This window comes from Haliaeetus leucocephalus, unplaced genomic scaffold (assembly GCF_000737465.1).
Source record: "Haliaeetus leucocephalus isolate CR32 unplaced genomic scaffold, Haliaeetus_leucocephalus-4.0 Scaffold1, whole genome shotgun sequence".
NCBI lineage: Eukaryota > Metazoa > Chordata > Aves > Accipitriformes > Accipitridae > Haliaeetus > Haliaeetus leucocephalus.
The window spans coordinates 9,259,549-9,286,188 of record NW_010972437.1 but is presented as its reverse complement, the minus strand read 5'-3'; the positions used below and the strand labels follow the sequence as shown (position 1 = coordinate 9,286,188).

The window sequence follows — 26,640 nt, the reverse complement described above, 5'->3', positions numbered from 1 at the left end:
GGCCTCGGCCGGGCCGAGCCCCTTCGCGCCTCCCTAGCGGCCCCGCGGGCACCGGCGCGGCCCCGGCAGCCCCACGGCCAAAATGCGCCCGGCCCCCGCGGTGTTCCGCTGGGAACGGGGCGGCCAAGTACCTCCCGAGACCTGGGTTGCGTCTCGCCAAGTCAGTCAGGGACTCTTAACGGGACAGACCGGAGGGAAACGCCGTCTGTTCTAGCGGCCCAGCTGTGGGATTTTCCCCTCCACCTCTGGTTCCTCTCAGAAATGGCTTTAATTTGCAGCATACGAACTTGGAAGGTATCCTTGCTTACAGTTGAGGAATTATTTAGGATTACATCTTTAAATCTTCAGTGCTAAATGCAAAAGTCTGAACTCCCTTTTAATTTGCTTTTGGATGGTAATTTTTTTGAGTCTGGCGCTCCTGTACCTTAACCTGAAAAACATTTTAAAAAATTTAGTTCTGGGTGAAGCTTCACAAAATGTGTTTTGAGACGTGCTGCAGCCAAAAATGCACCAAGTGCCTGCATTTGCCGTCAAAGCTCTGGTTTTGTTTGCCTCATCCTGTGTGGTAATAGAGATACCACCTCCCTCTGGAGATAGCAATGGATAGGTGGTACTGCCAAGGTGAAACAGATTTCCCTTCTGATGCTGTAATAGGACTAATTGTCCCTCCGGAGCAGATCGGTGTTGGGTCATATACCATGCTTAATCAGGCCTCGTGTTTGACTGCTTTGGCAATATCTTCTTTGCCCCCTTGCTCTTCAGTACTTCACATGTGCTCTTCTGCTTCAGCATATTCAGATTTTGAAGGTGGGGTGGTGTGAAACTCAATTCTGAGCGTTTAGAAAACGTTGGCCACGTTGCAAGGATTGTGTGCGTTTGCTGTGAATTGAAGTGTACAGAGCATAATCTTGCATTTTTCAGAGCAAACACGTCTCCACGTATACTGGCCTTCTGGTGAAAGAGAAAAGTTGTACTGTAATTAAACAGATCCTTGATAAGAGATTTTTGTCACTTCCTCACAATAAATGTGGAGAAAACACATATAAGAAAAACTGTGGTTTTGAAAGAAATAATGAGTACAAGTTTCTTTTTGAAATGGAGTGGAAATCATCACTTTTGCTTATGTGACCAAAAATGTTACTGTAGTAAAAGGTCACAGGTAATAAGCCCTTGTGGTGTTTGATGTAAACTTCCCATTTGAAGTCTGTTATTTAATAAGGAAATATTCAACAGTAACTGTGAATGCTGTACACACAGTAGACTGTTACGTAGAAGTTACGCGGCTAACTTCTGCTAAAACTCGGTAGGCCTCTGAAATAGCAAACTGCAGAACCCTTCTTTCTGTGTGTGCTGGCCAACAGAGAGCATCTGCTCTTGCGTTTCAAAATTACAATATGTCAGCGTCCCTACAATTTCCAGAATATAGGAGGGCAGCAAATTAAAAAAAAAAAAAATCTAATCGTATTAGTGACATTTTTAAATTTTATTACCCACTTCCTTGTTACTCTGCTATTTATGTTTGCAGCCAGAAATAGGCTGTAGTACTTGTTGTCATTAACAGTGGAAGCCAAGCAGCAAAGGAGCTTGTTATTGTTGCTGAAGCATTGTGGAAAACATTTAGTTTTCTCCTTCATTAAAAGCAAACCAGAAATACAGCTTTATTTTTTTTTCCCTTCAAATAATATGTGTGTATCTGAGAATTTGTGAAGTACAAATTTGTTAAATATTTTGTCAAACAGAGGATGCTCTGTTTGCCCAATTTAAAATAGGAAGAGGTGTTTTTGTTCTTTAGCTTGCTTCTGTGAGACACTTGGAGTCTTTTAAGTCTTTTGCTTCTGTTTTTTCCAATATCAGCATAATGTGAGGCTGGAATAATCATCTATGTAGGGTCCCTTTTTATCAGAATCAGACTGTTGAGACAGGCATTGACTTACCACCTGTGCATGCACTTAGGAGACGAAGGGCAGCACAGAATCAATGTTTTGCAACACAGTGTAGGAGGAAGAAAAACATTAGTGTATTTCTGAGCTGCGTTTTACAGGACAGGGTCTTCAGTACAGTCATTTCTTGACTGCATATTCTTTGAGTAGAAGTGGTGATGTACACATACAGTTTGAAATATTTCCTGTGGGAGTTGGTATCCCTCAATGTTTGTACTATTTTCATTCTGTTTTTATATCTGAGTGTGGATCTGCTTATTAGTTACCACTCTGCATTTTGAAAGACACAGATTCTTGCTGTTACAGCTAATAAATAAATAAAAAAAAAAATAGTTACAGGTTATTATTTCCTTATCATGGAATTGTGACATGATGTAGTGGGGCCTGGTCTTATACTTCTTGAATTAGTGTTAAAACTTGGCATGACTTAATGTGAGTAGTATGAAGCCTTTAGCTGATTTTCAAGAGTCTCGTACCTGATTAAACCTCCTGTGTTATAACACGCTGCTGCTGGATGACTGCAGCTTGCTCTGTTGGAATGGCAGTTGATTAGCACCATGGACTACACCATCATATCGCCAAATACGTCGAGTTCTTGGCCACACAGTTACTGCCATTCCAAACCCTAAGCCAAGCAGGAAGTTAAAGTTTGGTGTGGAGTTGTAAAATAGAGGGGTAATCTGCTCCTATTGTACAGCCGATCCTGACTGTGTAATTGTTATGCTCTACTGGAATATTTTACGTCTATGTTATTTTTAGAAACAAAGATGATTTGTTAGGTAAAATGGTTTGCATTTAGTAGTATTAGAAATTAGGGCATCTATTCCAATGAGTGTTGAGTTTTATGAAATAGCTGTTAAAAAAAGAAAAAGGAAAAAAAAAAACCAACAAACTGAATGCTAATATACTTTAATCCAAGTGGGCCAATGACAGTAATTTACTGTGTGGTGTAATGCTGCATCGAGTTCTCACAGATACTTGCATCTATGCATAAACTGCTCTGTTTTGTGGATGTAGGGAAGTCAGAGATCATTATATAATTTTGCTAGTGCAAAGCTGGTAAAAACCTTAGTAGAGGAGCTGGTGTATGCTGTCCTCACAAATGGACCTAGGAGTACAAGCCATGTCTCAGTTCCCTGCACAATGCCTAACATTAAGTTGTTGTTGAGCGATGGAGCTGGGCTACTTTCAGAGAGAATGGTGTGTCAGTAGTTATGTGTGAGATACAAAGTTTTCATTGAAATACAGTAGGCAGAGGAGACCATAGCATAGCAGTTGGTGATATCGGTCATTTATTTGTATCTTACAAATAAGATCCTACAGTCTTAAGAAAGTCTACCTGAAAAATATACTTGAATGAGAATGGTTCTTCAGAGGTACGTAATTTATCAGCCTTCAAAATAAGATTCCTTGGTGGTTAAATTAAAATTTAATTTTGCTTTAGAATGGAATGTAGTGAAACTGAAATACTGCTGATCTTGCACCCCAAAAGAATGGGAGTGAAATATCCATATAATATTAGTCTGGTTATAGAACGGCCCAGGTCTTCAGACTGTGCAGATTGTTTAATTCCTGGTGTATTACAAGAATAGTTTAATGTTTGCATTTTTTATAAAAGTTTTAACAGGCAAAGAGCTCAATTTGATTTGCAGTTTACTAATTAGACTAAACTTTCCTTTTCATGTTTTTGATCTCACTAGGTTGGCAGCCTCGGTGGTTTGTTTTAGACAATGGGATATTGTCATACTATGATTCACAAGATGATGTTTGCAAAGGCAGCAAAGGAAGTATAAAGATGGCTGTGTGTGAAATAAAAGGTAAGAATTAATAGATTTCTGCTTGAGGAAATTTTAGCTGCCAGGGAAATAGAAAATATCACCCAACATACCTTTTGCATCACAGGTTTTTCCTACGCTTTTTTTGTTTATCTGTAGTCCAATGTGACTGCTTCATAGTTCACAAATAACGATGAATGTGAATTATGAAGTGGTGACAAAGAAAAATGTTTTTGACAGTTAGAGCTCTCTTCTGAGATTTAGAACCCAGCATGTATTCCTTTTTGTTTTAAATAGTTGTGTGCATGTGGCTTATGCTTGGAGTTACCTCAGCTAGTTGTTTAGTTCTATTGCTTTTCCCTTTTATGAGCAGGGATAAGAGACTGAATCATGAATGCTAGTTTTTCAGAAGAGCAGCAGCAGTGACCCAGTAGGGGAGATTCTTATAAATCAGAGATCTTTAGTTTTTTGTTTTCCTGAGTCATTTTTACTTTTGTCACTGTTAGCAGCTGCCCACATGCATAGGTGATGGATGTATTAGAGTTAGTAAGTGAACTGTTTGTGTCAGACTGTGAGTTTAGCTTTTAGTGTATTCTAAACCGTAGGTCAACCTCCTTGGCTAGTAACAAGGCATTGTCTAACTCTCCGTTGCTTTCAACTCTTGACCTCTTTCCAGATACCTACAGATGACTGGGCTTGTGATATGGGTACTGGTATATTAAAAAGTGAGACTTCTTATTTTACATGGGCCACCAAGTATTTTTCATGTGGTAACTCCTTTTTGTTAACTGTTTTCTTGATATATATGAAAACAGTGATGTAAAGTGGAAGATCCCATTTTTTGGCAATTCCCATTGTTCATTTTGCTTGTTATCGTGTTCTTTTGGTGAAGGAAAGATAATAGTTGAAGTCTGGATTTGGTGCAGTCTCCTGCATCCATGGCTAGTGGGGAGTGGGTCTGGAGGATCTATGGTTGGTAACATGAAACTCAGAAGAGTATTCAGTTAAAGATGCAGTATTGAATATAATAGACTCTAAACAAAGTCCACCTCAGTTCTTGGTTCTAGGACTCTGCAACCTGAAGCCAGATGTCTGGAAGGGAGATTATTTCAGTTTTTAGCCTAGTTCTCCATAAGTACTTGTCCTTGCAAGAAAACTCTTCAGTTTTCCGTGTTTAGACCAGGTTTGGAATACAACAGTTATTACAGATTCATACGCAGTATGTTGTTAATGCAGAAAGGGAACCCCGTTGTACTTGAGTCTGGCCACTGTTCAATGTCTTGTGTTCCTACCTGTTGACTTGAAGGCATGCTGGGGAGAAGGGTTGAGCAGTTTTGGGCTTTTTCTTATTTAGCAGTGGTACATTGTGATTTACTGTGGGATCATAATAAACATTTTAAAATACTTTGGTCAGTCTTTAATAGGTAATTGTTACTGAGTTGAGGTTGTTTTTCTTTATTCAAAATTGTTTTTTTTCTCCTCTATCATAAGTTCATGCAACAGACAACACAAGAATGGAACTAATCATCCCAGGGGAACAGCATTTCTATATGAAAGCAGTTAATGCAGCCGAAAGGCAAAGGTGGCTGGTAGCACTGGGCAGTGCAAAAGCTTGTTTAGCAGATACCAGAACAAAAAAAGAAAAAGGTATGTCTATTACCTAGAGCGTATACAATCTTACCACTTTCTCAAATGCTTGTTTTCAGATAATGATAGTGCAAATATTGTGGTAGGAAGTCAGTATTATTGTCTTTAAATATAAATCGTCATTATTTCTAGTCATCTATATGGTAAATTCCCCCTTGATGTTTGAATGACAGGTCACCTCCATTGACCTCTTCTATCTTAATAAGCTGGAATACCAGCAATTTATCGTCATTAGAAAAACAAACATACTCTTTGTAGCTGTTGTGAAGCCATTTAATTTCTGTGGTTTTGATTCTTCATAGTTACTATTGTTTTTTCCATAATTTTTCTTGGCTGGCTTAAGGTAACCATCTCCAGCCACTGTGGTGGAGGTAAATTTCATCCACTAAATTTTTTTCTACATCATGTTGCAGCTAAGAAAGATGTCAACTTTTATGTTTCCTAGTAATGTGTCTCTTTCTTAATGATCTAGCATCAGTTATCCAAAAATATAAACTGTTGTCTGCTTCAAGTACAGTTCTTGACTTATTGCAGAGTCCAATTTTACTCAAAATTAAGTGAAAGTTAAAGTGATTTTTTTAAATGTAAATGAAAAGTGCTTAAAAATTAAAGTGTGTACATACATTGTATGCAATAAATTGATATTTCCTTTATTTTTTTATAGAAATAAGTGAGACCAATGAATCTCTTAAAACCAAAATGTCTGAACTTCGTCTCTACTGTGATCTTTTAATGCAGCAAGTTCATACAATACAAGAATTTGTTCACCATGATGAGACTCGCTCTCCTCCCAGCATTGAGGTACAGAATTTCTAGAATGCCATTGGAGAACCTAATTATATAATACACCTCAAGTTTCTCTTGACATCTTATGCCTTTTTCATCTTCTGATGTTGGGAGATTTAACCTAAGGTCAATTTTTGAGTGCTTTTGTGTATATAATACTACCAGTGATTATATGTGCATAAAGTACCTAGGTATTTAACTGTAATTGTAATATGCATTAGGAAGCAATTGTGTTATTGAGTCATTTGGTTAAAAGGCTGGAAAAACTGCCATATGAGTTATGCAATAATTTGTCTTGTTTTGCATCTCTATTATGGGCAGAGTAGTTGAAACAAACTCGTTTGTCCATTCTGTACTTCCTTGTGTAGTAGGATATTGCATTTTGTTATCAGTGAAACTCGTGTTAAAGATATTGGAAACCTGCGGTGTAGTTAAGTGTCTCTGAATATGCACAAGTAAAATTCTAGTATTTCTGCTTTTAAGTGAAAGTTAGTACTGGAAATTATGAATGGCTTCATTCTTTACACTCTTCAGCAGTGTGTGGACAATATTGTTGTCCACTTAGGGCAAAGCAAGGGGTTGACCCTTAGTCACAACACAGCAAATTGTTGTCAATTTACAGCAAGGTGAAACTGACCTGCAGGCTCCTTCCACTGGAGTGATAAAGCTGTTCACACATTCTGCTGCAATGCATTTGTTTCACTGAATGATCTGATACCAGTTAGTCACTCTGAGACAAGCTTTACAGTAAAAAAGTTAAGGCATTGTTGGCTGATACCCTAAAGAAGTTCAGATGTCAGAAAGAAATTACAATGCTGTGACATTTGTTTGCTTAAATTAACCTCACTGGAAGATGTACATTTGATTAAATAAAATGGGAAATGGAAGTTTGTAGTGGTAATGAGGGAAATCAGTGTGTGTGTGAGTGGTGGTGGGGGAGAGTTGTATGTGCATCTTTTCATATTTTTTTCTTGCTTATGCTTGTGCTTTCATTTATTTTCAGAACATGAATGAAGCCTCTTCCTTGCTTAGTGCCACATGTAATACATTTATCACAACACTTGAAGAATGTGTGAAGATTGCTAATGCCAAGTTTAAGCCAGAAATGTTCCAGCTGCCTCACCCTGATCCCTTAGTTTCTCCTGTGTCACCATCACCGGTCCAAATGGTTTAGACATTTTGAAATACTATTTTTTCTAAGTCTCGTATTGTTGGTTGGATGAGGGGAGGAATGGCAGAAGACTATGCTAGTGCTATGTGCTGTGATGTTAACAGTTGAAATCTTGACTCTGTTATGAGCAGTACTGGTCCTAAATAGAAATCAATAATTTTCCCAGTCTTTGTTTGCTAGCCTTTACATAATCAGAGTCATTTATTGTACATATCAAGACCCTCTAGTGAGGTATCTTGTAAATGAATGAGGTTTAACTTTTCCTCAGTTCTATTGTTTCTTTGTTTTTTACAATGCTAGCTGTACACTGACCTTAAAAATTTCATAACTTTGCCTCCAGTTTAAACAGATAAGTGCCTTGTGGCTTGAAGCACTTCAGCAAGATAGCATATCTTTGAGTGTATATAATTCAAAATGTTTATATTAATCTAATATGCCCTTATTTAACAAAAAGTTAAATAATGGTAGAGATATTACTTTCATAACTCTTCACTACTGATTATTTCCGTTAGAAGGACAGTGTATGTGGAATCATGTTAAATGTCTTCTTGATCATATGTATAGATTCCAAGATGAGCTGTATTGTGGGATTTTGTTGTGGGAATCCCTTTTTTTGCACTTGGGTCTCTTGTCCCTTTATCTTCAGTCAATTTACTTACAAAGCTGATCATTATTGATTTAAATTAATACCTTTCTTTGATATGCATAGAGATTTGACAATGATATTAGAAGAACCACAAGGAATCAACAGGCAGCACTTGGCTTGATTGTGTAATGGGGAATTTAAGCTGGCATTTGGTAGAGGAAAAATGTCTTGATATTTTTGTAAATTATAGCAATTAACAAATGGCTCTGTGAGTAACTTTGGAGCAAGAGAGAACGATTTCCATAGAAACTAGATAGTATTTTTTGTAGTAAACTATTTCCTGTGTGAATTCTTTAAAACTTTTAATATTGATGGCAATCCATCTGTTTTCATATAGTTAAATCAGATGTTTAACTAAGAATGGCTGATATTAATTAAAAAGAAAAGATTGCCCTCTCAGTTTGTAGAGACTGTGAATAAAGTAAAATTAATGTAGGTATGCATTTTCTTATAAGTAGCTTATGACATTTTTGATGTGGTTTGTTGTTTGGACTTTCCCCCCCCTGCCCAGATGAAGCGTTCCATTAGCCACCCTGGTCCTTGCTATTCAGAAAGGTAATTTTCTATTTCATTAAGCTTTTTTCTTATGTCTCGAGAAACCTCCCTGAACCTGCTAGCATTAAAATAAAAATGTGAGAAGAATTGTTCACTTGGGCGAAAAAAAATTAAACAGCATAAATTGATCTAATTTTGAAAACTAAGGGTGCAGATTATCAGTGTCGGTGGCGAATAATGCAGATGCTGTCTCTTATACACTACAAAAATTTCTTCATGCTAGCAGCTTTATGCAAATAACTTATTCTGACAAGTTCATGAAATTAGACACAGCTTGAAACGCTAACATTCTTTTGGGGTCAGTATTTCAGATTCTTGAGTTATTTTCTTCTGCATGCAAATACTGTATTACATTTTTGTTTCCATTTTCAGGCTTTATAATTGTGAAAATTAAGAATGTTCTGCTGACTGTGCCATTTTTAGTTCAGTATAGTGAAAAACATTGATACTAACAGTTTAATCTAAGCACCAAAATTATTTTAAATTTAAAGTATATTAAGTTTGTGTGGGTTGTTACAGATTTTGCTTACTAATAGATCTCATTTGTTTTGTAGAAATAATCACTCTGTAAAAGAACCAATTTCATCCCTTCACCGATTTTCACAGCGGCGCAGAAGAACATACTCAGATACAGAATCTTACAGTGATACTCCCTTTGAAGATTCTCAGAGTAAGTTTGGAAGAAGGGTGGTTTTCTTTTGTATCTTTCTGTACAATTTATTACCCTATTTACAGCAGCTGTTCTAGTGCTGATATCAGCACGAGGAAAAAGTTTTCTTAGTTACACAAAGTTTTGTTTGTAAGATAATGTTATCAATCAGAGCACTTCTGTAGTTTGTTATGTGGCTGGCTTTTGCTGGCTTTCACTCATACTGAAAAGGATCTTACAACTGGAGTAGTTGTACTGAAATCAGTGGGACTACTGGCAAGATAAAATAGAGACATAACCAGAAAAGGGATGTTTGTGCTAGTAAAATCTTACATGAACGATATTCTGGTAAGTGGTGGAATACTGTTGTTTGCCACTGTCTTGTCACGGAACAAATTCTGCTTTCTGTGACCCCTGTGAGTGGAGGGGGTAATTTCCACCCAGTGCATTGCAGAAAGATTGTTCATTTCAGTGGCTGCTTGCCTTTTGTAGAGAACAGTACTGTTCTGAAAGAGTGCAGCCTTGTCAATAAATAAAGACAGCCCCCAAAATTATGAAATGATGTCATGATCATAATATTATTTCCTTCTGATTAGATGGGTCTACTGAGTTAGTAGCTAGTTCTTCTGTGGCTTTTTCCTTTTGAATCTTGCTGTCATTTTGACTCTATCCTAACTCTTCTCAGGGAGATTTCAACTTGACTAGTTCTTCTTGACTAGTTCTGGTTTAGTTTTGCTTCCTTTCAGAGTGCCTAGTGCCTCACTTGGATTGAAAAAACCTGAGGTCTATGCATTGCTGAAAGCTCATGTGAGCACAAAGAGGTCCCAGTGCTTTACGTTCTATCATGAAGCAAGTATTCACACCTCTGCACCATTTCCTTGGTTCTGTGATGCTCACATGTTGCAGGGTGACCACCTCTTTCAACTCACTCATCTGCCACCTGCATAGGGTATGCCAGCATGTATCCCAAGCTAATAAACTTAGTTTAGATCCTATTTTGTATCTCAACGCTGATGTAGGTGCACATCAGTCTAGCTTCCTGTGATGCAAGGCTTTTGTTGTTACCATCTGGACCTTCTGGTGTCGGTTACCCAGTCTGACTCTTCAGGACTGCTGAGAAGAGTCTTTGTCTTGTGTGTTTGTGCTAATACCAGGCTTTTTTGGTTCCTTGCTATGTAGTTCTAGTTTCTAGCTCAGTTTCTCTGTGTTTTTGTTTTCTTTTCCTGTGTGAGCAGCTCCCTCTGCTACCTTCCAGTTATCTTAGTTCTTTCTCTTTCCTGTCAGGTAGCGTAGCAATACCCAACTTGCAGTAGGTCATTCATTTCATTTTAATAATAGAAAATGTTTTAATTAAATGCTTATCGATGCATCAGTTCTTTAAAAAAAAAAAAGTTCATGTGTTCCTCATACAGAATATGTCTGCACCTCACAGATTACTGTCCTTCATTATGTAAAATTCATTGTGTATAAGAAAAAAATAATAAAAAATTACTTGATTTATACTAGCTGAACACTCTTCATATCTATCGTCCTTGGGCATGATATTGAGTGAAATCTTCCAGGAAAAGTCCAGGGTAATTATGCTTCTGATTGCTTATGTATAGGAAATAGCAAATAGAATAACTGACAGATTGGATGAGCTTTTTTGGAGTTGAAAATTAAATACTTTGATATCTTCATAGGATCTGCTCACTGTTCTAGAAGTGCTGTCAATGGAGACCTGGTATCATCAACCATTCCTGAAGAAAATAGATCAGTATCAAAGGAAAGATCTGATCTGGAAGAGACTCTTTCGTCCTTTTCTTCCTGAAGAAACTGAAAGTATTCAATTTTCTATAAATAATGCTATGCAAAAGCTGCTGTAATTATACTGTTGTTATAGGAAGTAGTCATTTCCCTTTTTAGAAGGATTTCTCTGCACTTTATAGAATAACATAAAAACTATCTTTGAAGTGTATTTTATCTTTATATAGTTTATTTGCAAGAGTATTTTCCTAATATTTCACAGTTTGAATGTGCATTTTTTGGAACAAATGATGGCTTAACAGATAAGCATCCACATTTGTAAATGTAGCTCTTTTTAAAAAGTGTGAAGGTCTGACTGATACATTAGTAAACCTGCAGGTTATAAACTTCAGCAAAAAAGTTTCTTTTTTTTTTTGAGAAAATGCAACTTGTGCCATGGGCCTCTTGGTCATTTGTTTCAGGTCATCCACCAGGAGCCGTGATTAGCCCTGCAATGGCTTTTTTGCCTGTGTAAGGGCTGTGGGATGGGCACTAATGGGTCTACTCTAGCAGCTTGATGGTAATTGACATTGCCTTCTTTAAAAACACAAGGCTATACGTAATCCGGTCCATATTTTTAGCCAATGAAAATGGAAATATTTAGTGTATTTTTCTAAACAAATGTATAAAAATAACTTAATATGAAGCATTTGTACCAAACATTGGATATTTAATAATTTTTATTTATTTATTCTTTTTTGCATCAAAAATTTCTACGTACTTTCACTACTAAAGATCTAAAGATCTACTAAAGGCTTCAAAATGTGCATAAATTGTTTCTGGGGTGTGTAGCGTCACAAGTAGCTAATGCAGCGCTGTTAAGATTTACTCTGCTCACTTAAGATGTGTTTTTAGCAAAGTATTACAGAAGCAAGAGATGAAATACTAGACCATTAAGCTGCTGTTGTAATGAATATTTGTATCTATACATGTTTTATTTATGACATATTTATACAAAAGGGAGCTTCTGTTTTTGCGACTCCTTTATATCATTTGAGGATGGTATACACCAGGAGATGGGTTCTGCTCTCAGTTACATCAGTGTAAATTTGCATTAACTGTAAGTGAGATCAGAGTCTGACTCTCTTAATTAATAGTGTAACAGTGCCTACTAGCAACTTGGTCCACAAGGTTGTTAGTGTTAGCATTGTAAGCTTTTGGGGATTTTTTGGGGTATTCATTTAGGGATAAACTTGGTCTATAAAGTCTTAGCTGTAGAGCACTTTAAGCAAGCCATTTACTGTTTTTGATTTACACAATTTTTAAATAAATGTACAGGGTTTTTTGCACTCAAGCACATACCAAAATCTGTTTTTGTAATCAAATCTTCTTTAATTTGGTTTTACTAGTCTTCCTTATGTGTATATGAATAATTTGGTGTTTTTGAAGCAGGCTGGAAAGGACAGATGGGAACAGAATGGAAGCTTTCCGTATAAATTTCTGGAATGTTGATTTATCTAAATCAAAACAGGTCCAAATGTTGAGGAAAAACATGTGAGGTGTTGCCCATATATAAAATAGCAGTTTATAAACTATTATGTCCATGTGGAATGGAGTGGTTCGTACAAGTAATTTGTGGATACCAGCTCAGAGCTGTCATTTGTGCTCGGTTCTGTCAGTTTTCATGCAACTAGCATTTGCATATGCATATCAGCCACATACATGCTTGTACATTTTTTTCTGAATGTTTGCTTTAATATATTCTGTATGACACTTATGACAATTGTAAAAATAAGTATTAAAAAAGATGTTCAGAGAAGTAAACTACATATTGCAATGAGAGTGTTGTCTTGAATCATACGCTGTCTTAGAGGTGCTTTTGAAATTTCACTGAGGTTTCTGTCAGCTTGTACAGTGTTAAGTACCTGTCACATTAACAAATATCTCTTTCTGGCTTTCAGCTACTACAGAGAAAATAGTTTGGACTCCACATTGTGCAAAAAAAAAAAACCTGAGACTGGTCAGTGCATGTGGTCGTAAATAATAATTTTAAATACTGCCACAGATAGGATTGTTTAGACAAAAGTTGTAATGATTAGATTCAAGCACAAAATTTGCATATAATTACTTCAGCACTGTTTTGGGTTTCTCAATGTCACTAAAGCTGGAATGGTGGCTTTGTATACATGTAACATGTTCCTGCTAAACTTAAATCAGCTTTTTTTATATATACCTATGCCAAACTCTGGCAAAAATCCTAAAATGTATTTCAATGAAATCAGTGAAGATTGTATGCCATCATACTTTTGCCATCTGGAGCTAAGAAGTCATTTCTGAAAATGATACTTAGCTGGCTGAATCACAATGATCCATATGTGGTGAGACCAAAAAAAAATAAATCTGGATGCTCTTACGTTTTCATTTCCAAGTTTAGGGAAGAACTTACCAGGAATGACTAATTGTGTCGTTATTCTTTCTGGTGGAGAATGGGAGCTGAACCTCAACATAGAACGTTTAATTAGTACTTCTAGTTTTGATCTCAACTGCTTCTGAAGAGATCAGTCTGAAACCAATTCTAAATAGTATTTATCACTTAAAGAATTAAGCATACTACATATATTTAGGTGAAAAGTGGTAACTTCTAGTTACTGAGTTATATCTCTGAAGTCTCTAATATCAGATAATGAGAAATGGAATGTGCTTAAATGGCTTACCAGCTTGTACTATAAAGAATTAATGATCAGGCACTCAGTGATTTGGAGGTTTGTGAATACTGAGATTACAATGTTCAGGGGCTTTAAACTTCTGAAAATTAACGTTTGTATTTCTTTCAGCTTAATGTATAGGAAGTCACTTTGACTTTTTTACCCCCCCCCCTCCCCCCGAAGCAGTCTTTGGGATAGGAATACGTCAGAGGTTGCTTCTGCATAAAAAAAAGAAAAAATTACTCAATTTATTTAAAAACTGAAATCACAGCTATTTGTGTTAAGGTTATTTTCACAAACTATAAACTTGAGATTTGCTTGTTATGCCACCATGAGTTTAAGTATTGTAGTGTAGCTGTTGTTCCTGCTCATGTAAGTTAGTAACTTTTTAAAGGGATCTAACACCCAAATGAAAGAAATGTCTGTGTCTGAAAGCTAAATATTTTTTTCAGATGTTCCTCATTATCCTGCTTTAAAAGAGTTAATGTGAAACCTGCCTGTTATGGTGTTTCTTTACTGACTACTCTGAGGGCTGAACCTAAGAGTTCCAGATCCAGATCTAGAAAAGAAAGTTACTGCTTAAAGGGGATTTCTGTAGAGCCTGGGTGCCCAAACCCACAGTTGGCATCCTGAAGATCTCTGCTATTTAACATTGAAGACCAGAGAACCATATAGATTTTTATTTCACTTGTAAAGCTCCCCAGATGACCGTAATGGTGTACGTACATCCTTAGAATTGCCACTGTCTTGGAAGGACTTGGCCCCTTAGCTGCTAACTTAAGCAGCGAACTAGGATTTGGAAACTAGGCATTCCTCTGCCTGTGCAGTGGGGGGACCAGAGCTTCGCTGTTTTGCAAAGGATATCTAACACACTAACAGGAGCAAGCTTACTACAAGGTGGAGTAATGGCCTGCACTTTAAACATTCTAAAAGAAGTGCTTTACCTCTGCTCTTCCCACTGTGTATGTACAGTAGTGATTAGAAGGTGTCATTTAGGAATTTAATTTACTTTACTTAGCATTTTGATATTTATTAAGTCTGGATGAACAATCCAGAATGTTGTTTGGCAAGTGAGTACCGTAAGAAAGTAGTCAGACTGTTTCGCTTCTTTGCTGTCTGGTGCTACCTTTTTCTTCATGGTAGGGCACTATTATCATGGCTCTTTATGCACCAATATACATAGGTATGCCCGTAGCCATATCCTGACTGTACTAACCAGCACACGTATGGGAGAGAAGGCTAAAGATGAAAGCACAGCTGTATTTTATGGATGTGTTTAAAATAAAAAAAATAAAAAGACAGGCGTCCTTCAGCTTTTTCAAAGGGAAGGGTAAGCAGGCATCTTCAAGACTGTCAGTTATAGATGTCAAAGGTGATACTTTAAGAGCCTCTCCTCCTTTTCCCTGTGTTTCATATTCTCTTGTGATAAATACTGCTTTGGCTACTTCTGTATCTTCCCTCCGTAGGCTGCCTAGGCATTTTCCACGAAGTTTGGGTTACAGTTGCAGAAGCTTACATGGACCTGACTTAATTTTCTACTCACTGACTGTCATTTTCAGACATGTCAGAGTATCTTACTTTCTCCATCATCCTTTTTCCTTTGTACTGCTGCTATTAGTCCTATGGCATGTTCCAGTGTGGGAATGACTGAATGATTTATTTTTGACTGTTATGCTTTGGTTTTTTTAATAGACATTAAATATTCTGATTATTATTTTTCTTTTAAATCCAAGCTCTAGATTGTTATTATCTTCAAAAAGGGAGAAGGAAAAAAAAACAAGTAGAGAAGATTTAGGTTTAGTATTTTATCAGACATGAGACGTTTTTGTGTTCTGTTCACGTAATTTTCTCCCCTTGAAGGGAAAAGTAATTGAAACTGGAGACGATGGTAAAAATTGAAATGCAATGTTAAGACTAGGGTTTCTTGTGTGCTAGCAGTAAAATGAATCTCTCAGTGTTATTATGGCTATCTGCCGTCACAGTTATCTGTCTTTCTCAGGCTGCCAAATGTAAACTGTTAGTAGAGAATGTATAGCTCTATAGTAGAATTCATACAGCAGCTCATGGAGCTTTGTTTAAAAGTTTTCCTTTAGCATTAGGACCTAGGAAACATGAAGTCCAAATGCCTTCACACACATATTGGTGGTAGGATATTTTTCTGAACTTGGTCCTATAGTGCAATAGATTTTATCTTTAAAGAGAGCAAATGTCAGCTTGTACAGTTAAAAATCCCAATATTTGACCTAAATATAATAAGCAAATAATTTGAAATGTTCGTTGCTCATTTTATGTTTTTTTAATCCAGAGGCTGCTTAAGCTATTGTCTTGAAAAATGTTACTGTTTAGGGATGTGTTCTATGAAACTGAATATCAAAGCTTTAGATTGTGACTTTATCGATGTCACTCTGTATTAGCGTTTGCTTAGCAGTCTCGTGAAAAACCACTGGCTCAGCAGGTTAGCATGTAAAGTTATCTATTAAAGCTGTGCTTCATAAGGCCTGTAAGTACTATAAATCCTATTTTTAGGCATGTGAGTGACTCATCTGCTTAAAGTTAGGTGTGCTTGCTTAAGTACGGTGCAGAGGTGGGCCAAAGAGGTACAGGCAGAATGAACTTGCTTTACAATGCCACACCGATGTGCTTTCCTCTTGATCAAATAAATACGTCTAGACTCTGTAGAGGCCATGGAAGACCGAGTTTCCAGTAGCATTTGTGGAGAAGAGTTCATGCTTAAATCTGCAGATGCTGTCTGTCACTATTACTTTCTGCTCAGATGACCAACTTGTGCATTTTTAGTGTTGTTTTTATTATGTGCCTGTGTACACAAGTTAGTTTTTGGTTAAACAAGACTGTACCTGTGTATTTTTGTGTCTTGTATTGAGTTTAGGATTTTTTAAACATCTAACGGAATTAGAATGAGAAGCTTTCTTGAGGGTTGGTTTTTTTTTTTCTTTGAATGCTTTAAAGATTAAAATAAAAGGTGCTTTTTACCTAATTTTTATTATTCTTTTTTACTCTCCTCCATAAGGAAGAAATACCATGCACTCTTAAACTCTTTCATCTTTACAATTGTTTCTAAATATTCCTAGTTCCATCACTAGAAAAAGTCCGGATCTTGTCCCAACCCAAAACTTAGCTCTTCTGAAGTCCTTATTTTTACTTTAGTCCTTGTTTCAATTAGCTTTCCTGCATCAATTGGATAGCTAGTGGTTGATATTACATAAGTTTATAGGAAATTAATAAAAAGTCTACTTCTATAGTGAGTCCTTCTGGAATAGATTTTTAAGCATACTACATGCTTTACTACTGATGAACTTGAACTTTTTTTTTAGTAGTGGTAGTATGCTGGGAGTCACAGTGATGCATAGTGTTGCTAACTAATGCTCCTGCTCCACTTAAGAGGATTTTACAGCCCCTGAAGCAGTGTTGCATTGCTGTGAGTGTATTTGCTCTCAAGCTTTTTCTACTGACCAGAGTGAATTCTAGAAGCAGAGTTGCTCTTTTGACCTTGATATTCTTTTCCCATAGATAACCACAGTTGTGACCTGCCTGCATGGGATTTGTGATTTCCCCCTAGGAATGTAAAGAAAGACAGGCTTTGCTCCTACAGGTATGTCAGCTGACTTGAGGGATGAAGAACTGATGGGGCATGGGCCCTTAATCACCCATGGGAGGTGAGAACATGTAGGTCCAGGCAATTAGGGTCAACTGGTCTGTACTAGTTGCAGCTGCTAAAAAAACGAGGCAATAGCCAGGTTTCCTGGAGGCAGTTTTTTAACCACTTTCAGCAGAGACCAACAATAAAGAGGAGAGATTAGCAATTTATCCATATAGGGTGTAGTGAAAGGCCTGGAAATTCACTTAACAGAGGGATGATAAGAACAGCATAATGCGTGGGCATATGCTAGAATTTATCCTTTGTCGATGAAGAACCTATGAAGAAAACCTTTTTTTTTTTTAAAGTCTGGCTTTTTTTAAGGCTGACTTTCTTGTGGCCAGGCTGTTTCTGATAGATGGCTGGATTTTCAACAGTTAGCTACCTGGCTTATGCTGGAGAATGGCATTTGTACCTAGTCTTTTCTTTCAGCAACTCTTTTTCTGTAGTGTAGTACAGGAACTGTGAAAACAGCATGATAAATAACAAGGAGTCGCAGGTTTTATGGTGCGGAAAGCATGCTTTATTTCAAATGAACAATTCTATCTCAAGGAGGTTCAACAGCTAACAATTTATTACTACATTAGGAGAACTAATGCAAATTGAAGTGCAGGGCAGTATTTGATGTTGTAACAACAGTTTGTTTTCAAACTGTGGTTCATTGCTTAGTTGCCCGGAAGTGACTAATACTAATGGATGTCTAATACTACCACACAAACTCAATCACTGCACCCTACGAACCTCCGAGAGGGAGTACTGCTGCTGCACTCGAGTACCTAAATAGCTTTGTTGATTAAGGGGATGGCCAGGTGATGTTACTTTTTGAAAGCTATCTAGGCAGTCAATATGTCAGAAACAGTACACAGACAGTGGGTGAACAAAGTGCTGGCCGCTTGCACTTTGTCCAAAAATTGTCAGTCAGGTATGGAAATTATGACGTAATCAGATCCAATGTAAAACATTAAAGCAATGCTTACAGGAGGGTAATTGCAAACATCACCAATGCCTTACATTTCTGATTCAACATAAATATTTGTGCATGTATGAAATACTATGCACAGTATTGTCTCTTAGGTGTAATCTTCAACAGGGAGCCTCTCTACCTGTTGAGGCATTCTTAGACATCAACAATGAGTTGAGGCACAAAAATTAGTTAAATGTTGAGCAGGGTAGTCGTTTGCTAGGAAACTTTCTCCTACCAACTGTTAGTTCCAAAAGTTACGTTTCAAAATGTCATAAAATAAATGGTACAAAACTTCATAACCGTTAACTTCGGCTATATACAGTATGTACATGTCAGTGAAAAAAGTGTTTAAAATTCTTAGGTCAATAATGACTATAAGTCATAACGTATAGCTCTGGACTTTGTCTTATTCAGGTAGGTACAAAAATATTTTTTTTTATATTTACAGATCAGATATTTCAGTCCATCTAGGAATCACTTGTAAAAAAGACAAGTGTAAATAATACAGATCAAGCTCTCTAAATTGATCGAATATTAATGTTCACAGTGGCAGAATCGGTACCAAATTCATTTCCTAAATTCAGGGTATAAAGTCCACCGTCGTTCTTCTGGACATCCATGATGATCAGGGTGGTTAGATCTTCGCTAGTTTCAATGTGGAATCTGCCTTGCTGGTCCTGACTGGTAATTTTTCTCCCTCTGCAGTACCATGTTATTTCAGGAGCAGGTTCACCCGAAAAGGCACAAGATAGTGTGAGAACTTTTCCTTCATCAATGCTAATATCAGATGGGAGAGCTTCAATTTTGGGTGGTACTCCTTGATAAAACAGGAGAAGAAATACAAAGTTAGTCTGTTTCCACTAAGCCATGCACCAGGTTTACTCTGAGGACTACTTCAGGATATTTGAAGCACTAACTCTACCAGTAAGTGTATTGCTCACCTCTCAGACCTGATTTAAGCATTTTATTAGTTGAACTCTCCAGTTGAGCCATACTAGATTTCCCCATAATACTGCTGGAGCTCATCTCTACAAAGGATTCTTTCATGGAGGACATGCTTTTGGCAGACATGCTTGCAAATTTCATTTCAGTCATGCTGCTACTGCTGAAACTGCTGAATGAAGCCTCTTGTTTAGAAGAAGCCTTTTGAAAGGATTGAGAAGAAAAACTTTCGTGCATGCTTGCGTCGCCACTTGTCTTCAATACTACCTCTTTTGGAGGTTCTTCAATTAGAGCTGAGGAGCATTGCAAACATAGAAGGAAAAACCAATAACGTCACATTAACGAATGAAGTCATGCAGTTCTATATGGTTAATTTTACAGAAATGAAGAGACAGCATAATTTGCTTTCAATGGAAAACTGCAGTGGAGTATAAAATTGTTTACAATCATTTGATTCATGATGTCCAAATTGCAAACATTAATTTATAAATGAAACAAGTAGGAAACAGAACTGTTACTAGTATGTATGAGCTTGAAGAAGAAACATACTTAAGAAAAAACAGGTTGTCACACAGTGTTTCCTATTAGAACCATTACTAGCGTTAGACACTGAGAAATTGTGTGTGTTCAGTTCATGTTTGTAGAAGCTATGAAACATTTTCAAGTTCTTAGAAGCATGGTATAGGAAAGTCTGTATTTCACTGCATTGTTCTGTAGCTATAAAAGGCAACAGAAAAGCTCGATCACTGCAGGTTTCCTTTAGACCCAAGCACAGTCATACAAGCAAATCATAGCAACCCCTTGATGCTAGGAATGGGGATATGGTACAGCCAGTAAAATACTAAACCCAGTTCAGTTATGGCTAAGTTACCATAAAATCTTTTAATTGTGGAATTACTTTGTTTTATTGGAACAGATTCTGTTAGTAAATGAGGAAAGAGTCATTGCCAGGTCTTAACACAGTCATCCTGGAAGGAATGCTTCTAGCCTTCTCTTAACATCCATCTATTGATGTAATAGAGCATCTCTCTGCTCCTCTGTGGGTGTTATAAAGATTTCTAATGCTGTTATAGTTCTGTGTATATAATATACAAAAGAAATAGGAACTTGTTAAAATATCTAAATCAACATTACCAGTGGCTTTTATCATAAGTAAGTCATTTTAGTAGACACACCACAGCAAAAAGTTGTGATTAGTCTGAACATGAGACCTGGAGAACAAACTTACGGAGTACAGTCAAAGATGCTGTAGCGGAGCACTGCCCATGGTAGTTTTTTGCTTTGACTGTGTATTTTCCGGTGTCACTCACTGCTGCATTTCGAATCTCAAGAGAATAAGTGTTTTTAGAGCGTGTTACTCTGATGTGCGATGAAACAGCAATCTGAGGAGGGGAAAAAATGGTTTCATTAAGATCAGTTTTATGAATAATTCTAATTTTTCAAGTAAATATATTAAATGAATACTTACAGGTTGATTATTCTTAAACCACTCAATTTCAGGAGAAGGATCCCCAGAAACTTCACAGGTGAACAATACATCTTGTCCTTCATTGACATTTTGAGACTTAGGCTGCATGATAAATGCTGGTTCGTTGGAACGCTCTTTAGAAAAGGTCAGAACATACTGGCATTTAATAATGCCTTCGTCAGTTTTACCCTCACAGGTGAGTATACCTTCATCTTTATTACTAGCCTTTTTGATAGTTAGTGTGTGATCACTTCCAGAAACACCATATCTGTAATCATCTGAATTTCTCAGCTCTATTCCATTCAGCACCCATTTTACTTCAGAGGCACCAGGAATGTTGGCTTTCAATGTCACTTTCTGCCCTTCGGACACTGTCATTTTAGTTGAAGAAGCTTTAATTTCTGCTTTCAATTGTTTGACATCTTCAGTAACAATTGACTTTTTAATGACTTCTTGAACTGCTGCTTTTTCTTCAGTTGCCACTGCTGATTTCGTCTGGGTAGAACCTGTAAGCACCTTATCTTCTTTCTGAACTGATTTATGAGTTTCAGATACACCTCTTACCTGGGAATAGATATTTTTAAATACTTGGCCAGTAAGCTGGAAGTTAGTTTTTGAAATGCCTCCTTCCCCAATAATTTCACAGGTGTATTCTCCTTTATCAGATTCCATGAGCTCATGGATTTTGAGCTCATAGGTGCCATCTGCTGCATAATGAAACTTGAAATGATGGTCTTCTTTCAGTTTTTTGCCGTCCTTATACCAAGCCACTTCTCTGACACTTAAAACACTGCTTTCAACTGCACAGGATAACTTTACCTTATCTCCTAGAGTTTCTGCTTTCAGATGCTGTTTTATCTTTGGTGGAGAAGCAGTTGATAATTGTATTTTCTCTGCTGGTACTGTTTTGTCTCCAGGTGGTGACTTTGCTTTTGGGGGGCCACTGATGGGTTCAGGAGATTTTGCTCGTTTAGGAGACTTAACTGGCTCTGGAGACTTTACATGAGGCTCAGGAGATTTGATTGTTGGAGGTGATGTAATTGTTTTTTCAGGAATTTTTGTTCTTTGAATGGTCAAAGTAAAATGCGCTTCCTGTCTTCCTTCAGAGTTCTCCACCACAACAGTGTAACTTCCTTCATCTGACATCTGGACCGAAGAAATTTCAAAGGTAGACTTGTACTGTGTTCGTGTTACTTGGAAACGCCTCGAAGAAACAATGGGTTGACCTGCACGGAACCATGTTATTGTTGGTGCTGGTTCACCATCAACGTCACAGGAAAATCTTGCAGTCTCCCCTTCAGAAACTGTGACTGACCGTGGCTTTGTAAGGATTGTTGCCGGTAGAGTGCTTTTAAATGCCTTGTGTACAGTCCTTTCTTCCAATGATTTTTCTTCAGCTGCAGTGATTTTTTCTTCAGAAGCAGCATAGTGTTCATATGATAGAAGTGATTCTCTTGTTGCTGACATTTCTGATTTGACCTCTCTTACTGAGGAACTTGCTTCTGTAGCAGATGCTTTCTTAAATGAGGAGATTGCATATGCCTCTGTTTTTGTCAAGTCAGGTAAAATTGACCTTGGTACTTCTTCATCTCTCCGCTGGGAAGAGTATGTAGTGTAATCTCCTCCAGTTACATCTAGTGTTGCATAATCAGAGCATTCCCCTTTGTAGTTTGTGCATACAGCCCGGTATGTTCCACTGTCATCAATGTGGCAGTCGAGAATCTCCAGAGTTAATACACCGCTGGTATTAGTAAAATGTATCTTACTGCTCTCCTGGAGCTCAATACCATTATGGTACCACTTCACTTCAGCAGTTGGTTTTGACTGGACATTTAGAATGAACCTGGTATTATGGCCACATGGTACCCGGTGCGAGCGCATTCTCAGGGTAATGCGAGGAGCATGGTCAAGGGTAAAAGGCTGCTGAGTCAGAACTTCGTATTTCCTTTCCATAGTTTTCTGAGTTTTCAAAGCAGATTTCATGGACTCATATCTAGAAAATATATCAAATCTTGCCATCCTCTCAAACCGAGAGAGCGATCTTTCACTAGAAACTGGGCTAGGTGAGCGTGGTCGAGTTCTCTCTGGTGTTGGGGATCTTCTCTCACTTTCTTCAGGTGGCCGTGAGCGAGGTCGAATTAATTCAGATACAGGACGCATCAACTCAATGTAAGTTGGAGAAAGAGATCTTCTTCTCCTTAGTAATCTAGAGGGAGGTGAAAATTCCCTGTGAACGTGTTGCACCATTTCTATTTCTTCTTCTTCTTCTGATGTGATCTCAGTTATTTCTCTTTCCCTCCTTCTCCTGAGTCTACTCTTTTCCTCCTCTGCCATATATTCGAGCTCACTCCTGTATTCAGAGAGTCGTTGAGCAGTGCCAACAGGACGGAGCAATTCTTCATCCTCTTTTTCATCCATTATTCTTTGCTTTTGTTTAGGTGGTCTGTAGGCAGCCCTGTCATGGCGTTGACGAAGCTCTGCATAGCTTGCACTGGTGTCAGCTTTAGTTGGGATGTGATAGCTTGAATACCTCAGCTCTCTTTTTCTTTCTTCCTCTGAACTGACCTGTGCTCCTGCCGTAGAATACCGAAGGGCAGACAGTTCAAAGCGTGGGGGGCTTCTTGGTGGGGAAGCAGAAAATCCTAACTCCAGCTCTTCTTCAAGGCGTAGTCTTTCTTCTTCAGTTCTCTTCATGGCTAAGTAGTCATCAATAGGCAGGAGTAATTCCTCATCAGACAAGTCACCAAGTGATCGCCGCCTTGGTCTATAGTAATATTCGTAGTCTGGAGATGGGGTACGCCGACGTGCTGGTCTCACAATTTCAAGATCGTCTTGTGTTAGCTTTGGTATGCGCCATTTAGGCTTATACTGATCAGAAATGCGTGGCAGTGGCATCACGTAGAATTGCTCCCACCTGGAAAGACGTATGCGTTTCTGGCGTTTCTGAACAGTTCTCTCAAGTTTTCCTGGCATTTCGTACTGGTCTCGCAGCCTCTTATACCACTTCATGTCTGACAGAGGCACAAAGTGTTTAATGTTCTGATCTTCCTCAAGAGTAGTGCGCACATGTTTGCGAGGCTCTGGGACCTCATACGGCATACGAAGTCTTCTTTCTTCCTTCTTTTCTTCTTTCTTAATTTCATATTCACCTTTGACAGTCTTAGTGCTAACAGCTGGTTTATATAAGATAGCAGCTTCTCTGAGAGCCTCTTGTGCAGTTTGTGTCAGTGGAACAGCTTCAACCCCAGAAAGGATTTCTGCCATTCGTAAGGTCTTGTCGATTTGTCTCTGTACATGCTTCTCCCGCTCTTCTTCAGTCTTGTACTCACGCTTGACATATTTCAAGCGTTCAACTTTTAGATAAGCCTGACAGCTTGTAGATCCAGCACTATTTGTAGCAGTAACTCTGTAATAACCACTGTCTTCTGGTAAAGTATCTCTGATATGCAAAGCATAATAATCTAAACCTTCATGAATTATATCAAAGTTAGGACCAAAGGATAGAGGTTGACCATCTTTCTCCCATTTCAGCGTTGGTTTTGGTACACCAGATACTCTGATCTCAAAACTGACGTTCTGGCCTTCTTGACATTCAGCATTTGCCAGCAGTCTTTTAAACATTGGCCTTAGTGTGGCATCTGCTGGAGGTGGATGCGGAATCACAGTCAGCTTAGCTTTGCAGCTGTCTTCGCCATATTTATTGCGTGCTACAATACTGTATTCAGCATCATCCTCTTCAGTGACGTTATTGATGATGAGTTGATAAAGGCCCTTGTCTGATTCAAAAGTATACTTCTTATCATCATCACCAGGTTTGATTTTCTGGCCTGATTTGAACCATGTTAAGCGAGGTTCTGGGTGAACTGTTATAGTTACTCCAAACCTGACATTTTCTCCAACATATGCAGTGCGGTTATACAAAGGCAGAGTAAATTCTGGTGGACGCTCTAATAGTCTCATAGTATCAACCCGTCGTTTCACTTTCCGAACAGTTCTGCATCTGTAGTGCTCAGAAATATCTCTCACACCTTTAACAAAAAGTTCTGCATAAGAGCTGTCTTCACCATAGTCATTTACTACCTTACATCTGTAGGTACCATCATCAGATTTAGAAACATCTTTGACATACATGGTTGCCACACCATCTTCGTATTTGATTTCGTATTTCTCATTGCTTTCTAATTGCCTCATACCAAAGTACCATGTGATTTGTGTGGACTGATCATAGTTTTCAATCCTACATACATATTTGGCATGCCCTCCTTCTTCTGTAACAGTATGCTTTATCTGCCCAGCAATGGGACCAATGTCTATCGGTGCAACTTTAACTTTAGCCACTGTTATGCCTTTCTGAGATCTAATCGCACCTCCACAGGAAATGCGGGCTACTGACACAACTGTGTTCCACTCTTTCTTTACTAGAGTTTGGTAGTAACGCCTGTGCCTCAAGGTCTTGATGGCTTTAGTGCTGGTCTTTTCTGTCTGCTGTTTTAGCCACACGTGGTTAAGCGCTTCAGCAGCTGTCATCCGAGCTTTTCTTTCCTTTATTAGTAGGCGATCAATGAAGTCCATGGCCTCTATGCTTATGTCTTTGAATGCTTCATCATCAAAGTTGTATTCAGCATTTAGAATATTTTCAATAACTTGTTGGTTTGTTTCAGCAATGAAAGGATTAATGCCACTGAGAAGTATGTATGTTAGAGCACCAACTGACCACATGTCAGTAGCTGTGCTGACCAAATCATGATGATGTACTTCAGGCGCATAATATTCAGGAGAAGTGAACTGGAGTCTAAAGCTGTCTCCAGGCTTCAATTGTCTGGCTTGACCAAATTCAACAATTTTAACTACAGAGCTTCTTCTTGTGAAGTAAATAATATTGTCTGGTTTAATATCAAAATGTCCAATGCTGTGGCGATGTAAAAATTCTAGTGCATCGCAGACCTGGCGTACGTAACTTACTATTTCTCTTTCATTAAGTTCAAATGAAGCTGTGGTGATTCTTTCAAAGATGTCAACTCCAGAAATGAATTCAAAGATCATGACCAATTCTTCTAGGCTCTCAAATGATTCATGAAGATACAGGATATTTCGGTGCCTAGCAATGTTTAGAATGGAAATTTCTTTCTTTACCAAAACTTGGTCAGCACCCTTTACTTTGACAAACTTGGCCAAGTAAGTCTTTTTTGAAACTGCCTCAACACAGCGGTGTGCAATGCCAAACTGCCCACGTCCAAGCTCTTCTGCAATCATATATTTATCATAGAGTTCCTTTGTAGAATAGTGAGCTGCTTTAACTGTGGTGACTTCTCTGGTCTCATCAACTTCTTCATCATAGTTCATTACTCTGGTCTTATCTTCCTTTGTTATAATTGGATCTGTAGGTTCAGAAGGCTGGCTTTGGCCAAACTTATTTTCTGCAATTACACGGAACTGGTAGGTGGTCTTGCCAAATAGGTTCACCACTGTGTATCGTGTATCACGAGCTTGTGCAACACGAATCCATCGCTCTGCTGTTGTAGCACGTTTCTCAATAATGTAGTTTATGATTCTGCTTCCACCATCAGTAGCTGGTTCATTCCAGGTTAAGTTGACTGAATCCCTTGAAATGTCAGTTACCTTCAGACCTCTTGGTGGATCAGGCACATCAGCCACATCTAATTCAACTGTTTTTTGATCGATTCCGAATCTGTTTTTGGCACAAACAATGTAAAACCCTGCATCTTTTCTGTCAACACCATTTGGGAAAACAAGCGATGTGAATGATCGTGTAACAATGACTTGGTAGTGTCCATTAGTATCAATGAGGTCTTGTCCCTTCTGCCATGTGATCACGGGGTGAGGCTTGCCACTGAATGGAATCTTGATGCTCACTACTTCCCCTCGGAGGGCATGAACAGCTCCCATGCCTTCCAGGTTTTTGGGCAAGTGAATCTTTGCAGGAACTGGAATAGAAAGAGGAAGAAAAAACAACACATGAGCAAAAGTACATGAGAAAAGCACCAATAGTCT

General features: G+C 38.1%; 2 protein-coding genes across 5 annotated transcripts in view; one reads left to right on the top strand and one right to left on the bottom strand.

Moving 5' to 3' along the window:
• Window positions 1–336: 336 nt before the first annotated feature.
• PLEKHA3 (pleckstrin homology domain containing, family A (phosphoinositide binding specific) member 3) lies at window positions 337–20,738 on the top strand. Of its 4 annotated transcripts, none has more exons than XR_774250.1 (10): window positions 337–362; window positions 3,641–3,757; window positions 5,207–5,362; window positions 6,027–6,163; window positions 7,152–7,316; window positions 8,477–8,520; window positions 9,075–9,190; window positions 10,852–10,990; window positions 17,128–17,209; window positions 20,661–20,738. XR_774250.1 is itself a non-coding variant. In XM_010565881.1 (8 exons), exons 2-8 carry the CDS (start codon window positions 3,736–3,738, stop codon window positions 10,977–10,979), a joined length of 768 nt encoding a protein of 255 aa, XP_010564183.1. In that variant the 5' UTR covers window positions 337–362; window positions 3,641–3,735; the 3' UTR covers window positions 10,980–13,293. The 4 variants fall into 4 exon arrangements, 1 of the variants encoding a protein (XP_010564183.1); XR_774252.1 differs by lacking the exon at window positions 20,661–20,738 and adding an exon at window positions 19,310–19,376; XR_774251.1 differs by lacking the exon at window positions 20,661–20,738 and adding an exon at window positions 18,924–19,093.
• TTN (titin) overlaps window positions 17,755–26,640 on the bottom strand; it is a 242,040-nt gene continuing 233,154 nt past the window's right edge. The window contains 4 exon segments of the mRNA XM_010569298.1: window positions 17,755–19,035; window positions 19,160–19,453; window positions 20,389–20,542; window positions 20,629–26,573. Of these exon segments, the coding sequence (XP_010567600.1) occupies window positions 18,737–19,035; window positions 19,160–19,453; window positions 20,389–20,542; window positions 20,629–26,573 (6,692 nt within the window). The 3' untranslated portion in view covers window positions 17,755–18,736.